The 16,321-nt window shown below is 39.7% G+C and overlaps 1 protein-coding gene across 1 annotated transcript; it reads left to right on the forward strand.

The window, feature by feature from the left end:
* Positions 1-10,591: 10,591 nt before the first annotated feature.
* Positions 10,592-14,959, forward strand: LOC118455880 (uncharacterized). Its single transcript, XM_035915991.2, has 6 exons — positions 10,592-10,648; positions 12,909-13,039; positions 13,709-14,062; positions 14,551-14,628; positions 14,711-14,802; positions 14,878-14,959. The coding sequence occupies exons 2-6, from the start codon at positions 12,973-12,975 to the stop codon at positions 14,923-14,925; spliced, it is 639 nt and encodes a 212-aa protein (XP_035771884.2). The 5' UTR covers positions 10,592-10,648; positions 12,909-12,972; the 3' UTR covers positions 14,926-14,959.
* The last annotated feature ends 1,362 nt before the right edge of the window (positions 14,960-16,321 follow it).

Consider the following 16,321-nt stretch of genomic DNA (forward strand, 5'->3'; position numbering starts at 1 on the left):
CTCGTCCCAGTGTACTCAGCAGCCCGGGTATGCCGCTAATTCCAACCACGTTGTGAGTGGAGGCCGCATGGTCACAAACCGAGCCTGCCCCTCAGCTTGCCCGCGCACTTAGCCCAAAGGATTTGTGAGTAGACTTTAGCACGTGCCTTTTATTTTCTGCTTGTTTAACAAGTGAAGCGGCAACTTGTGTGTTTTCTGGCCCAACGAGCCCGAGCAACGATCAGGCCTGCAACGGTTTTGGTAAAAGAGCTCACAAAGGTTACAAATTTGTACTGAACTTAAAAGGAAGTATTTTGGATAAACGTGTTTTCTAAAACATTGTGAGTTGTGAACGACGGTCAATTTAATTGTAAAGAATATTGTATTTTGTTTTAATTTAAATCATACTTTGCTTTGACTAAATTTGACATTTTGAATTTAAAGTTTTGCGTTGTGTCACAATTATTAATTAGAGAGTTTATAAGTGGTAACGGTTATTAAAAAGTAAAAAGGGGTTTAACATGTTAGATAAATTCATTATTCTTAGTGAAGATTAAACAGAACTCATATCATTTTCACTAAGTGGAGGCACTGTCAATATTAAAACTTCTAAGTACAAAGGTTAAAACTGGTTAATTATTGTTTCTCCTGTTTACCAGCAAAATTAAGTAACGTACCCAGGGCTCCGCTCATAGTACTATCACCACCTTAACTGAGGGTTAATCCTGAGCTACTTGAGTTGGGTGCTACACTTATTTTTCTGAATAGAAATTTATAATAAACTCTGAGTCGGTTAAATTTAAATGGGTAATATTATATTAACAATACTTTCATTTTAATTTTCACTTAATGTCATTCACAATATATTTTAAAGACGTCTACAATATTTGAAATGTCAAATATATAAAATGATTCCATGGAAAGTACAATAACTTACAGTGTATACAAGTATAAATTGGTCATTGAATCAGTGTCTGTTGTGAGTCTCAAGTAAGTTGCCTGCAATGATATTTAAGGTCCAGCAGGTGTTAGTAAAACAGCAACACTGTGTTGACACAGCATCGATACAGTTTGGGGAATGTACTGAAACGTTTCATGAGGCCACATCTACCCATCACTAGCCTTAAGTATTCTTAATTGCTGATGGGAGTCAGCTGCACAAAAAAGGTGGCACCTAAGGCCGGAGATATGCAGAACACACCCACACAAGGACAATTTCAGGAGAAGGCCCGGCTAGGGTCGTAACACAGTCCAACTTTACTCTGCATCATCCCTGTCTGGGGTTTTGTGTATTTGTGGTGACCTTCTTGTCTTTTCTACATCAGTAGGTCGATCCACGGTCGCTGTGGTCGTCGTTGTTGTCACCTTATTATTAGTTTTGGCTCTTGCTGGTTTTGCTGCATATTTCTCCAGACACATTTTTCAGAAACTAAAAGTAAGAAACAAACAAACCAAGAACCCTCAGCGGAAACGGGCGCAAGAACTGCAGGTGCGGAAACTAGTGATGGTGAGATGAAGCCTCATGATGAACTGAAGCTTTCCACCCAATTGGTCGACTCATGGTTCGAAGCATTGTGATGATTCATTTGCTCTACTGCGCCATCAAGTGGACAATTCAAGTGAAATCTCTGTGATTATAATGATGTGTAAACCTCTAAACTGAATAAATAAATTGTTTTCTTGGTTATTTATCCTGAATATTGTCTCAGTATGTGTGATACAAAAGAGAAAGTGGAAACTATCAGGACAGAGTTTTGGTATGTTTGTGTAACTGTTAGCCTCAGACAGTCAGTCAAAAGTATAATTCAGATCATAGATCAGTACATTTGCATATTTTTATAACTATAAAAAGAAAGCTGACACTTTCGAGACTTCATCTAATGTGTAAGCATCACAGCAGATGCCTTAGATTAGAATCAGTGAGCTGTCGGCTTTCAGCCCCGACCGTGTCCGTGCTGTCTGGTGAGAAAGGCGACATTTCACTGATTCTGACGTGTCAGCGCTTTGTGTTTTTGCACGTCTGCACGTCTTTGTGCAGAATTGGTGTACCTGCTCTCATTTACTGTTTTACCTGTTTGGTGGTGGTTGAAATGTAGTAATATTTATATTAAAAATCGATTCAGGATTTTAATGAATCTGTATCACGTTATCCAAGCTAGAATCGATTTTAATCGATAATCAAAACCCGCTAGTACCTGTGTAATCATGCTTATGTACATCTGGATAATGACACAAACTAGTATTTGGCGCTTCACTTTTTAATAAACTAAAAGAAAGAAATCAGATTATAGGATCTGTAGTGTTGTTTATTTATATTATGGTGCTTATCATTTGTGATATTTATTACTGTGTGCATACTTTATTAGGAGAGATAAAATAAAATAAAAAATTTCTTCCTTCCTGGTTCCATCGATTAAGGAAATGCTCAAGTAACTATGTAACACGTACGTAATCCAATTCCACAACACAGTGTGATGGGAAATCAGCTGTGTTTTTCTGCCCATTTTATTTCGAATCTGGCGCGAACCGGCGAACCAGTCCCTGAATCAGTCACGTGGTACGGACTGCCCGCGAGGCCTCGAACGTCACTGCATACGTAATCAAAGCAAGCCTCGATACGCGCTTCACAGACACGCCCCCGAGATTACCCGACACACGATTCGACACACAGGACACATCACTAACTTCTACTTTAAGGACTCTTCCTTTACCGCGGTAAAGTGAGCCGTCATTTGTGAGCCGCGGTCAAGCCAGCCGCCTCTTATCCGCCGCATAAATTTCCTTGCGCTTTTACACCAGTCTTTACGGTAGCGCCTTTTCGCTTTATATCCCGATTGAGAGCCTAGACCCGCCCACGCGGACACGCGCACGCGCGCGCACACATTACGATGGAACAGCCCAATACAGTCAATACAATTATGTAAATTTCAAAAATTCATTAAAAATCATCCTTAGTAGTTGAGGTCCAACTTTCAACACATCCCTTCTCTGGGACACCTACTGTACCTGTGTGCCAAGTTTCATCCAGATTTACTGTAGAATTCCTCAGAAATTAAAGGAAACTTATATTCAATGCAATACAGCCAATACACTACAATTATGTCAAATTTCAAAAATTCATTAAAAATCATCCTTAGTAGTTGAGGTCCAACTTTCAACACATTCCTTCTCTGGGACACCTACTCTACCTGTGTGCCAAGTTTCATCCAGATTTACTGTAGAATTCCTCAGAAATTAAAGGAAACTTATATTCAATTCAATACAGTCAATACACTACAATTATGTCAAATTTCAAAAATTCATTAAAAATCATCCTTAGTAGTTGAGGTCCAACTTTCAACACCGTCTTACTCTGGGCGACCTACGGTATCTCTGGGCCAAGTTACATCTCAATTCACTGTAATCTTTATCAAAAATTGAAAGAACAATTATATGTCAATGCTGGCTGTGTGCCTTTCAAAGTGACACTAAATAACAGAACTCAGGCACATCAGGGAATAATCCAAGAGGCGGATTTATTAAACAAAAACAACATACAAAATATCCCTAACCCATACTACATAACCTAAAAAGAAACAAAGGGACACTTAGAAGCACAAGAAAACAATACTATACTGAAAGGGCAAGAGACACAGCCCAAACATAATCCACAACTAAAACGCCAAAAGAACAAGTCGTCCCACATAGCAGACGGGTGTTGCCTGGATCTGGTGTGAAGCCGGCACTGCTGGCTGACTTCTGGCATGGTAAGATGGCACTGTTTATGTGATGGCATGCTACATCTGGCCTGATTGGGTGAATGTGACATCTTGTATAGAGCACTTTGAGTAATATGGGTGAGTAAAAAGGCGCTATATAAGAATCAGTCCATTCACTGTCTGAACAGAGTTTTGTCATGACAGCATATTTGATTGTCTTCACTGACTCGCTATCCACCTTAGTGCAGCTGCCGTACCATCCTGGGATGCAGTAAGTTAGTAGGCTCTCAATGGGCGAGTGGTGAAAGGTCAGCAGAGGATGTCTGGGATGATTGCATTAAAGGCTGAGCTGTAGTCCACAAAGAGCATTCTGGCGTAGCTCTGCCGCTGTTCACCCTCCACTCAGCACCGAGTGGAGGGTGATGGCATCTTCTGTGAATCTGTTTGCGCATTATGCAAACTGGTGGGGGTCGAATTCTGGGGGGAGGTAATCCTTGGTGTGCTGAAGGACTAGTCTCTCAAAGCATTTCATGATTACCGGTGTGAGGGCCACAGGGCAATAATAGTTCAGGCTGGTGATGGGAGACTTCTTTGGCACTGGGATGATTGTGGCTGATTTTAGACAGGATGGGATGGCTGCTTCATCCAGTGAGAGGTAGAAGATTCTGGTGAAGATGAGGGTGAGCTGGTGGGCACATGGTCTTAGCACAACCCATACTACATAACCTAAAAAGGCCTGATTGGGTGAAAGTGACATGTTGTATAGAGCACTTTGAGTAATATGGGTGAGTAAAAAGGCGCTATATAAGAATCAGTCCATTCACTGTCTGAACAGAGTTTTGTCATGACAGCATATTTGATTGTCTTCACTGACTCGCTTTGAAATCCAGATTTTAATTTTGGAATATTAAGTGTACTTGTGGTTCCTATAGAATTTTAAGGTTGAACAGGAATCATCTCTCAGGCCTCTCTTCTGTGGATGCAGCTCACATCATTCTGTACAATACGATAATTTTTAATTCTACAACTGTTTATAACCTGCATAGTTCACATTTGTGTATAGCTGTATATCTCATATTTCTGTATAGTTTTTTTTAATTTCATATTCTGTATAGTTTTTCATGTTTATATCCTGTTCATAGCCTGTACATACTTATAGTTATAGCATATTCATAACATACCTTCATACTGTGTACATTATAACATACCATAATAGACCCATTTCTGTAATATACTTACATACCTATATTATTGCTAATATATATTGTAATATATCTATATCATGGCTAAAGCACTTCTTGATGGATGCAAACTGCATTTCGTTGCCTTGTACCTGTGACATGTGCAATGACAATAAAGTTGAATTCTATTCTATTCTATATTAATTCAGAAGACAAACACCCGTCTCTGCTTTTGAGATTAGCATTAAAACCCTCAGTTTTGACAAATAATACAGTTAGAGTGGATCAGGTGAACCTGAATCTTCCCTTATTTGTGCTGCAATAAGCCTAGGCTCTTGTGGGCTTCCCATCATGTATGAATTTTTTCCTTCTTTGCTCTTTCTGTGTTTATACACCTCTCTGCATTTAATCATTAGTTAGTATGTATCTCTTGCACAGTGTATATGTTGTCCTGTCTCCTTTTCATCAACCTCAGCCAGTCACAGTAGATGGCTGTCTCTCCTTGAGCCTGTTTCTGCCAGATGTTTCTACCTCTTCAAATGGAGTTTTTCCTTCCCACTCACACTAAATGTTAGCTCATATGGGGTACTTAAATTGTTGGGGCTTTCTTTGTATTATTGTTGTGTTTTTACCCGGCAACATAAAGTGTCTTTAGGTGACTGTTGTTGTGGTTTGGTGCTGTATAAATATAATATAATAGAATCGAATAGAATAATGTACTTCAGACCGGGAGATTGGCAAAATGTATAAATAGGATGGTGATTAGGGGAATAGGAGACAGCTGTGTAACACAGCAGGGATACACTGGGAATAAGAAGACAATGGAAGTAAGACTCAACACAAGAAAGAGACAAGAGGCCACCAAACTAAAACACAGACTAAGACACACGAGCTTGACACAGACAAAACCGTAAACAGACATGAATACAAGACTGGCTTTAACACTAGAGTGTTCCATCCACTTGTGGAATGCTTAAGAAGAACTACACTTAAAAGCAATATGGAACTGAAAACAAAAGAATACATAATGTAAACATATCATCAAATAATCCAGGACTTACAAACAATGAAATGATGAGCAGAACTATAAAGAACAAAACTGAGAAATGCTTGGTAAACTGACCAAGGACTATGTCATCATGTCAATTTTTTAATATCATAGTTAATGTGTCCTGATTTGTAGATAGTGCCACCTGACAATTACCAGGAAATCCAACTGGGTGACAAGCCAGAGTTGTTTGCCTACACACCCACTGACTAGAAAAAGGGTCCAGGACTCTTCAAGCTGGGATACAGGCATCAAAGACAAAAATGTAACCAGATAGAAAGTCATCAGGAAGGCATTGCCTGTTGTTGCTGCTGCTGTCAGACTTTTTAATTCATCCACTTGTGTCAGACACATATTGAACAGGAATAAACATGACTCACTGCACTCTCTCACTTTGTATGCTACAATGTTTGCTTAGACACCTGTATGCTTATATTGTTTATTATATCCCAGAAACATTAATGTTAAAACTTGTGTTCCTATGTCTATATATAAGTTTGTTTTCATATCTCTATATTAATCTATTTATAGCTCCATTCCCTCACTTCATTTTATACAATTGCTTTGTTCCTGCATGAGAGCTATTTAAAGTGGTTTCACACACAGTGCCTCCAGATGAATACAGAGTAGTTTTGGACAGCAGAGGCTGGAGAATGGTATTGCTCTCTGTGTGAAAAATAACTACTTATTTGAAATGAAGATGAATCTATGTTGTCAAGGCAAAAAAAAAAGTTTTTTCTTTTAAACAGTACATTGCATAATGAGAGTTGGCAGTTCGTCTTGTAACCGGAAGGTTGCTGGTTCGAGCCCCAGCTCCCACAGTCTCGGTCGTTGTGTCCTTGGGCAAGACACTTCACCTACCGCCTACTGGTGTTGGCCACAGGGGCCGATGGCGCGATATGGCAGCCTTGCTTCTGTCAGTCTGCCCCAGGGCAGCTGTGGCTACAACTGTAGCTTGCCTTCACCAGTGTGTGAATGTGAGAGTGAATGAATAGTGGAATTGTAAAGCGCTTTGAGGGGTCCCGAAAAGCGCTATATAAATGGAATCCATTATTATTATTATTATTATTATTATTATTATTATTATTATTATTATTATTATTATATTAGGGAAACCTGCAGTCAACTGAGACTGCAGAAGTCACTTGGATGAGTGACGAAACTTTTCTCCCATTGAAAACGCTACGTCCAAGAATCAACCTTTAGGGATTTAATTACCTGGATGACATTCTCCGTGTTGTTTCTGAATTCTTTGTCACCTTATGAATAATGTATATAATTTTGAATAATTTCATGTAAATTTAAGTCTTATTAATAGAAACTGAGGAAAGAATGTAATTTGTTTTTACACGTCTTGATACTTGGATATGGGGATTAATAGGTAGTTATTTATATATTTTTATTATGTTCTGTATTTCAAACTGTAAATTAAGCTTGTTTGGTTATATTTTTTATTGCATTCTTGTCATTTTTCATGCTTGTACTTTTAATACATTTTTGATAACATAAAAATAAATCTGAAAGATACCTGCTTTTTCAATACAAAATTCACAGATATTTTCAAAAGTGATTTGGCATGCAGTGTTACATTGGTAAAGTATAATATATTGCATTAGAAACTTTCACAGGATCAGTACTGGACTATATCAAGTTCTGTATTGCAAATGTTGTCGTGGTTTTAGGCAAGAATTTAGGCGACACCTTGTAGAGCACTCAAACTCCGACCTTTATTATCTACTTCCTGTTTCAGGACCCCCTTTCACAATAAAACAGGTTATACTCAAACAGATTACACCACAAATGTGACTGTAGACAAAAGCATTCAGGTTTTCCCAAACCAAAAACCCTGGATGACCAGTGAGGTCTGCTCAAAGCCCACAATGCCGACTTCAGGTCTGTTGACAGAGCTCTGTACAGGTCTGCTCGAGCTGACCTGAACAGGGGTCCCACTTGTCCAGCAACAACACACGAGAGGTGTGGCAGGGAATAATAGACATCATAAACCACAGAGGCAGAACTGTGAAAACAGAAAACCTGAGTGTGCAGCTAGCAGAGGAAATAAACGGCTTCTTCGCCCGCTTTGAAACACCACAACAGCAGCATTCATCTGCCTCAGCCCTGCTCCCATCCTCATCCTCACCTAGTTCCTGCACCGCTCCATTCATTGTAACGGAGCACGATGTCAGATGTGTGTTCCAAGCAGTGAACCCCAGGAAGGCGGCCGGTCCAGACGGAATACATGGTAAAGTGCTAAGACCATGTGCCCACCAGCTCACCCTCATCTTCACCAGAATCTTCTACCTCTCACTGGATGAAGCAGCCATCCCATCCTGTCTAAAATCAGCCACAATCATCCCAGTGCCAAAGAAGTCTCCCATCACCAGCCTGAACTATTATTGCCCTGTGGCCCTCACACCGGTAATCATGAAATGCTTTGAGAGACTAGTCCTTCAGCACACCAAGGATTACCTCCCCCCAGAATTCGACCCCCACCAGTTTGCATAATGCGCAAACAGATTCACAGAAGATGCCATCACCCTCCACTCGGTGCTGAGTGGAGGGTGAACAGCGGCAGAGCTACGCCAGAAAAGCGGCAGAGCTACGCCAGAATGCTCTTTGTGGACTACAGCTCAGCCTTTAATGCAATCATCCCAGACATCCTCTGCTGACCTTTCACCACTCGCCCATTGAGAGCCTACTAACTTACTGCATCCCAGGATGGTACGGCAGCTGCACTAAGGTGGATAGCGAGTCAGTGAAGACAATCAAATATGCTGTCATGACAAAACTCTGTTCAGACAGTGAATGGACTGATTCTTATATAGCGCCTTTTTACTCACCCATATTACTCAAAGTGCTCTATACAAGATGTCACATTCACCCAATCAGGCCAGATGTAGCATGCCATCACATAAACAGTGCCATCTTACCATGCCAGAAGTCAGCCAGCAGTGCCGGCTTCACACCAGATCCAGGCAACACCCGTCTGCTATGTGGGATGACTTGTTCTTTTGGCGTTTTAGTTGTGGATTATGTTTGGGCTGTGTCTCTTGCCCTTTCAGTATAGTATTGTTTTCTTGTGCTTCTAAGTGTCCCTTTGTTTCTTTTTAGGTTATGTAGTATGGGTTAGGGATATTTTGTATGTTGTTTTTGTTTAATAAATCCGCCTCTTGGATTATTCCCTGATGTGCCTGAGTTCTGTTATTTAGTGTCACTTTGAAAGGCACACAGCCAGCATTGACATATAATTGTTCTTTCAATTTTTGATAAAGATTACAGTGAATTGAGATGTAACTTGGCCCAGAGATACCGTAGGTCGCCCAGAGTAAGACGGTGTTGAAAGTTGGACCTCAACTACTAAGGATGATTTTTAATGAATTTTTGAATATGATGCAATATTTAAGTAAGTGTATTGAATTCAATATACATGTCCTTTAATTTCTGAGGAATCTTACAGTAAATCTGGATGAAACTTGGCACACAGGTACAGTAGGTGTCCCAGAAGAGAAATATGTTGAAAGTTGGACCTCAACTACTAAGGATGATTTTTAATGAATTTTTGAAATTTGACATAATTGTAGTGTATTGACGGTATTGCATTGAATATAAGTTTCCTTTAATTTCTGAGGAATTCTACAGTAAATCTGGATGAAACTTGGCACACAGGTACAGTAGGTGTCCCAGAAGAGGAATATGTTGAAAGTTGGACCTCAACTACTAAGGATGATTTTTAATGAATTTTTGAAATTTGACATAATTGTAGTGTATTGACGGTATTGCATTGAATATAAGTTTCCTTTAATTTCTGAGGAATTCTACAGTAAATCTGGATGAAACTTGGCACACAGGTACAGTAGGTGTCCCAGAAGAGGAATATGTTGAAAGTTGGACCTCAACTACTAAGGATGATTTTTAATGAATTTTTGAAATTTGACATAATTGTAGTGTATTGACGGTATTGCATTGAATATAAGTTTCCTTTAATTTCTGAGGAATTCTACAGTAAATCTGGATGAAACTTGGCACACAGGTACAGTAGGTGTCCCAGAAGAGGAATATGTTGAAAGTTGGACCTCAACTACTAAGGATGATTTTTAATGAATTTTTGAAATTTGACATAATTGTAGTGTATTGACTGTATTGAATTGAATATAAGTTTCCTTTAATTTCTGAGGAATTCTACAGTAAATCTGGATGAAACTTGGCACACAGGTAGAGTAGGTGTCCCAGAGAAGGGATGTGTTGAAAGTTGGACCTCAACTACTAAGGATGATTTTTAATGAATTTTTGAAATTTACATAATTGTAGTGTATTGACTGTATTGAATTGAATATAAGTTTCCTTTAATTTCTGAGGAATTCTACAGTAAATCTGGATGAAACTTGGCACACAGGTACAGTAGGTGTCCCAGAGAAGGAAACTGTTGAAAGTTGGACCTCAACTACTAAGGATGATTTTTAATGAATTTTTGTAATTGACATAATTGCATTGACTGTATTGGGCTGTTCCATCGTAATGTGTGCGCACGCGTGCGCGTGGGCGGGTCTAGGCTTTCAATCGGGATATAAAGCGAAAAGGCGCTACCGTAAAGACTGGTGTAAAAGCGCAAGGAAATTTATGCGGCAGATAAGAGGCGGCTGGCTTGACCGCGGCTCACAAATGACGGCTCACTTTACCGCGGTTTATGTCACTCTGGACTTTTCTCCTGTGCTCGGCTTTGTCCGTCTGGACTCCTGTACAAGGTAAGCCGACGTGTCCAGTTGCATGTTAGTGCGATTACAGTGAATTTTAATGAAAAACTGGCGGATGTGAATAAGCTGAATTGACTATTATCAGCTGTGCTGTGTTGTCCGTCACTAACAGTGTGACAGCTGTCAGTGAGTTACTTTAAAACCGGAAGAAGCTTAAAACGAGAAGATTGTCAGGCAGGTTCTGACTGTGTGAAGCGACTGCTCTCAGTTTAGAGGTTTGTTTATAACGGACACGATAGAGATGATTCACCGAGCAGTCTGTGAACATGCGAGGCGTTTATGAGAGCCGTGTGTTTGTCAGAAGTGGAAAAGACAGTTACTATGTAACGGAGGGAAGGTGATGTTTTTTTCCACTGTTCGTTTAAAGGAGGGGAAACCTTCCTCCAAAACGGATAGAGCAGTGGAGCCGCCAAGGGAAAGCACACAACTTTAAAACTGTATAATTAAAATATAATTTATTATATTTAAATAGTTAAAAGTGTAAAATGAATTAAAACAACCCTGGCCAGGGAACAACACAATAAAAATCAATAAAACACAACATTAAAATCCGGTGGCGTCCGCCACGATATAAAAGTCACTAAAAAGTTAAAAAAAATCCAGCGGAGCGGTGCAGGAGGGGAACCCGGTGTTGTGCCAAAGTAGGTATCCCCGACAGAATTTGTTTCCCCTGTGCTGGGAGCACAGGGGAAACAAGTACTGATGTTTTCATTTTGTGAAAAAGTGAAAAATTAGTATCATTACATTACCATTCAGTTTGAGGGTTACAACATTATATAATTATATATTTATTGCTCACGGGTATCAGATGGGATTATTTTAACAAACCATTAACGTTTTGGCTGATAACTATTTTTATATTTTTATTCTCCTATAACTTTACTATATAAAGAGCTAAATCCTCCAAAGTTTCAGGAGTAATGCGTCATAATAAGAAGTGTTTGTGAACGAAAAATCAGCAATGTGGGATACTGTTTGTCCGTGATTTACACAGGGGGAACAAATTGTGGCAGGATCAGCCTGATATTATTTGTATTCCACTATAACTTCGTTGTATAAAGAGCTAACATCTCAAAAATGTCAGGAGTAGTTAGTCATTATAAGAAGTGTTTGTAAACTAAAAATCAACAATGCGGGATACTGTTTGTCTGTGATTTGGACAGTCCAGCGTGTGCTCCCGACGCAGGGGAAACAAATTCTGTCGGGGATACCTAATTTGGCACGACACTGGCGCTGTATCCTCCTCTGTCTCCTTGACGCCAAGCTCCACCAGCCTTATGTGTCCCTGCGCACTCTGTAAATTACTACTGCCATTCCTCTCAGGTGTGTCAAATTAACGGAAAGGGGGAAAAGGGCGGAGTCTCTCCAGGACGAGTTGACTGATGCAAGCAAAACATGCGACATAAATAAAAACACTCCACAAGATACAAAACATGCAATATAAAAAAATAAATAAGCACACTTCACATTAAAACACAGCAAGGTAAAATAGCATCCGTCTTCCCCTGGATGACATCTACAGCTGAATGTTGTGTTTTTGTAATGTGATTGCTTTGCTAAACATAAAAGCTTTGAACTGATAATAAGGCATTGACAGTGACGATCACAGCGACCCTAGGTCGATCTGCTCTCAAAGACAAGAAGGTCACCACAAAAACCCCAAACAGGGATGATGCAGAGAAGAGTTGGACTGTTTTCTCACCATTTGTTGGAGTCGTGTCCTGAGGATCTGGAGTTTGCAGCGACGTCTCGTTGAGGTTTTAGCAAAGTTTTGATCTAAGAGACAAAACGGTCAAAATCTGTTATTAAAATTAGACTGAAAGTTTATGACAGGGGACAAAAAACAAAACAAAATAAAAACACAAATCAGAACCACAAACATCACCAAAACAAATCTTCTCACCGACTACAAGTTCAACAACAGCAGCTTTCACTGTGCTCTGCAGCTTGGGGATGAAACATCTGTATCTGCCGTTGTCTTCCTCCGACACGTTCAGGATCTTCAGTGAAATGTTCCCGTGTTTCATGTCGTCCATGAACAGCTCCGTCCTCCTTAAGTACGAGGCCATCTTCATGTCGGGGACATGTTTTTATTTTATTTTTATTTTTTATCCCAAAAATAGTCAAATATATAGTTAAATAAAACAGTAATGCAATTTGAAACATGTCTGTGTCTTGAAATGTAACAGTTATTATTATTATTATTATTATTATTATTATTATTATTATATGTATTTTTTTCGGTTTGCAGCCTGAATGTGAAAATGAGGAAGAAGCAGCTTTGGATCTTCACAGACTGTTAACAAGACATAATCATGGATTTCATGCCTTTCTTCATGGTCCCACTATCGACTCTCATCCTCCACTTGGGTTCAGTTAAAGGTAAATATGGTTTTGAGAAGGAAAAACTCCATTTTAACAGGAAGAAACTCTTGCAGAACCAGGCAGGAGAGCAGCGATCAGCAAACAAAATGCAGAGACAAGCCATGCAAAATTATGAAACTTAGCTGGATATTAAAATTCCAAGTTCCTCTGTGCTCTCCAGGTGGGCTGGCTGTAGCTCAGGAGGTAGAGCAGGTCCTCAAGCAATCGGAAGTAGAATCTGCAAAATATGCCAGATATTCTTGGACACAATATTAACCTTGAGTTGCTCTCCGATGCATCCATCCAAGTGTGAATGTTCGAGTACAAAAGTGCTGTATAAGAAGTAAATGCAAATCTAATGTTAAAACCTCCTATGATTTATGGTTTGGAGATGGTGACAAGAAACCGGAGGCAGAGCTGAAGAAGCTCAGATTTTCATTTAGTGTGATCAGAATGGAAAAGATCAGAAATGAGTCTGAGGGACGGCTCAGGTTTGAAGATGACGTTGGAGAGGCAAACCTGAGATGGTTTAGACATGTGCAGAGGAGGGACAGTGGATCACTGGATGTTGTAAGATGTTGCTGCCAAGCAGGAGGATGTATTTAGTGCCTTGGACACAAAATGTTGGAAACTTCTGATGTTGTATAAAGTTGTGAGTGTGTCTGCTCCTCTCTGTCTCCTCAACAGGATCATTTGTAGTGGATGTGACACAGAGCTCCTATCAGGCAGAGGAGAACCACAACATCACACTGGAGTGGACGTTCACCACCAAACCAGACACGTCCATCTCAGCACTGAAGATCCGCTGTAGCCTGATAACTGATCAAAAACCCTCAACTCTGTATTTTCTCCTTGATGGTGTCGAGTTCTCAGAGGATGAAGAGTTTTCAGGACGAGTCCAGAGTGACAAAGACGCCCTCAGAGAAGGACGAATCAGACTCCAGCTGTCCAGACTCAGGACTGAGGACTCGGGTCTGTACCTGTGTGAGGTGGACACAGGTTATGGCCGCGGCTACAACAGCTGCAGAGTCACAGTCTCTGGTAAGAGGATTCATTTATACACATGTGATCACTGTGATCTTAGTCTGGAACCTGAGATAAGAATATATTTTTAAATCTAACATTGTGTCAAACACTTGCCTTCTTTTTGTCAACAATCTAACAAAAAGAAGAGTTTTATGTCTTTGATAGTTTCCACAGCTGTACTGAGGGTTAAATTTCTTTGCACCCACATATTGTGTTCAGATGTTTACATCCACTCATCTTCATGTGCTTGAATGCGATGGTAATTTGGGGTGTTTAATGGTTTCTTTCAACTCTACAGTGTTTGTGCAAGTTTGTGGCATCACTGTGTGAACTGCTTAAAATGTGACGATAATTTAAAAAGAAATTCATGTTGACATCCTGTTAACCTTTTTATTGACTTTAAATAAACTGAATGTCATTTAAAGACATTTCACCACTCTGTTTCTTACGTCTTATATTTTTATCAACTGATTATGTCTCGACTGATTTTTGTGGTTTTCTAGATCCAAACTTTGCTAAAACCTCGACGATAGAGACGTCGCTGCAAACTCCAGATCCTCAGGACACGACTCCAGCAAATGGTGAGAAAACAGTCCAACTTTACTCTGCATCATCCCTGTTTGGGTTTTTGTGGTGACCTTGTTGTTTTTTCTATTTCTGCAGGTCGATCCAGGGTTCCTGTGGTCGTCACTGTCATCGCTTTTATAATCGTTATAGCTGTTGCTGGTTTTTGCTGCCAACATCAGAATCGAACTGTAAGAAAGAAAGAAAGAAACATGTTGTTGCTTCTTGGCCGTCAGACTGACTCATTATTCTCCTTCTTTCAACAGAAGCATCCAGAGGATGATGAGACAGAAAAACAACCACTACCAGTCTAACTGCCTTGCTCAAAGGAACATTGGTGTTAATGAAACTGAGGGGTTTTTTTTTATCTTTGCTGGATCTTCAGTCAGGTTGGGAGTTCAAACCTGCAGCCACAGGGAGACAGTCAGGCCCAGCTGAGATCATCATACTGACAGATAATGACTCTTCTAAAATTTAATCTACACTAAAACTTTGCAGCTCTGAGATGCAGCTGAACCCTCCAAACTGCAAAAGCACAAGAATCAGTGAGAAACCAGTCCAACTTGTCTCTGCATCGTTTCTGTTTGTATGTTTGTATGAGTTTTTGTGGTAATCTTGTTTTTCTGTTGTTGTTTTTATTTTGGTAATTTTACATCAGCAGGTCTGTCCAGGGTCAACCTGTTCCTGATAATTTCCACCTCGGTTGTCGCTGCTCTTGCTGCATATTTTTCTCAATGCCTTCATCAGGAACTAAAAGCAAGTCTGACACAGACAAACACGAACATGTTGTGCTGTCAGACTGACTTCAACTACTTTGAACAGAAGCATTCAGAAGATTAAGATTTGACTAGATTTATTGTTTTGTTCATCTTTGATGTGTTAAGTTGCCTTTTTTGCTTTTGCTGTATAAACTTGTTGTGCCATCAGTGATGTCATTACATAACTTATGTTTTATTACTATTGTTGTATTTTATTCATTTATTGTTTTTATTTGTAGCAGTCCCCCGGACCAAGGAAGAAATAGAGAGAGCCTCGACGGGTGCAGTAATTTTTACTTTAAGATTCATTCAGAATCTAACAGTGCTGAGGTGCGCCAATGCACCGTGAAAACTAAACAGAAACACAAAATACATTTTCTTAGATGCGTATTACAAATATGAACTCAAATAAAGCAGAAAATACAACAAAATATCAAGTAAGAAAACAAATACAACTTAAAACATGTACCGTGCTCCGCATTCCAAGGGCTGCAAATTGTTAATTTTGCTAGAGTCCGGTATCACGCTGCTTCACGCTTCATTGAGAGCTGCCTACTGGGACATGTGCCACAAAAACCGGTCTGAGCTGGAAGTGCAGCTTGCCGCTAACTAAGCAACAGAGCCCTCTACTGGACACTACGCATAGCTGTTCAGGCTTAGATCAATAAACAAAACTGGACCTTTACATTATTTATTTCTGTCTGTTTGCAGTCAAACTCTTTTTGTTGTTGCACTGAATGAAAGTTCTGTGTTTGTATATTTTGAACATGTGTTGTGTTTCAGGGATATTTAAATGCACTACAGGCGTATTCAGCTGAGTTTAGTATTCAGCTGAAGTAATATGCATATGTATATTCATTTTAATACAATAAGAGAGCTCATCTTACTGTTTCTTTTCCCCAAAATGTTCTTTACTAAACAGTAAAATCAGTAAATGGTCAGCATGATGGTC

Source organism: Neolamprologus brichardi, chromosome 3, assembly GCF_056152115.1.
Source record: "Neolamprologus brichardi isolate AB-2024 chromosome 3, ASM5615211v1, whole genome shotgun sequence".
Classification (NCBI taxonomy): Eukaryota; Metazoa; Chordata; class Actinopteri; order Cichliformes; family Cichlidae; genus Neolamprologus; species Neolamprologus brichardi.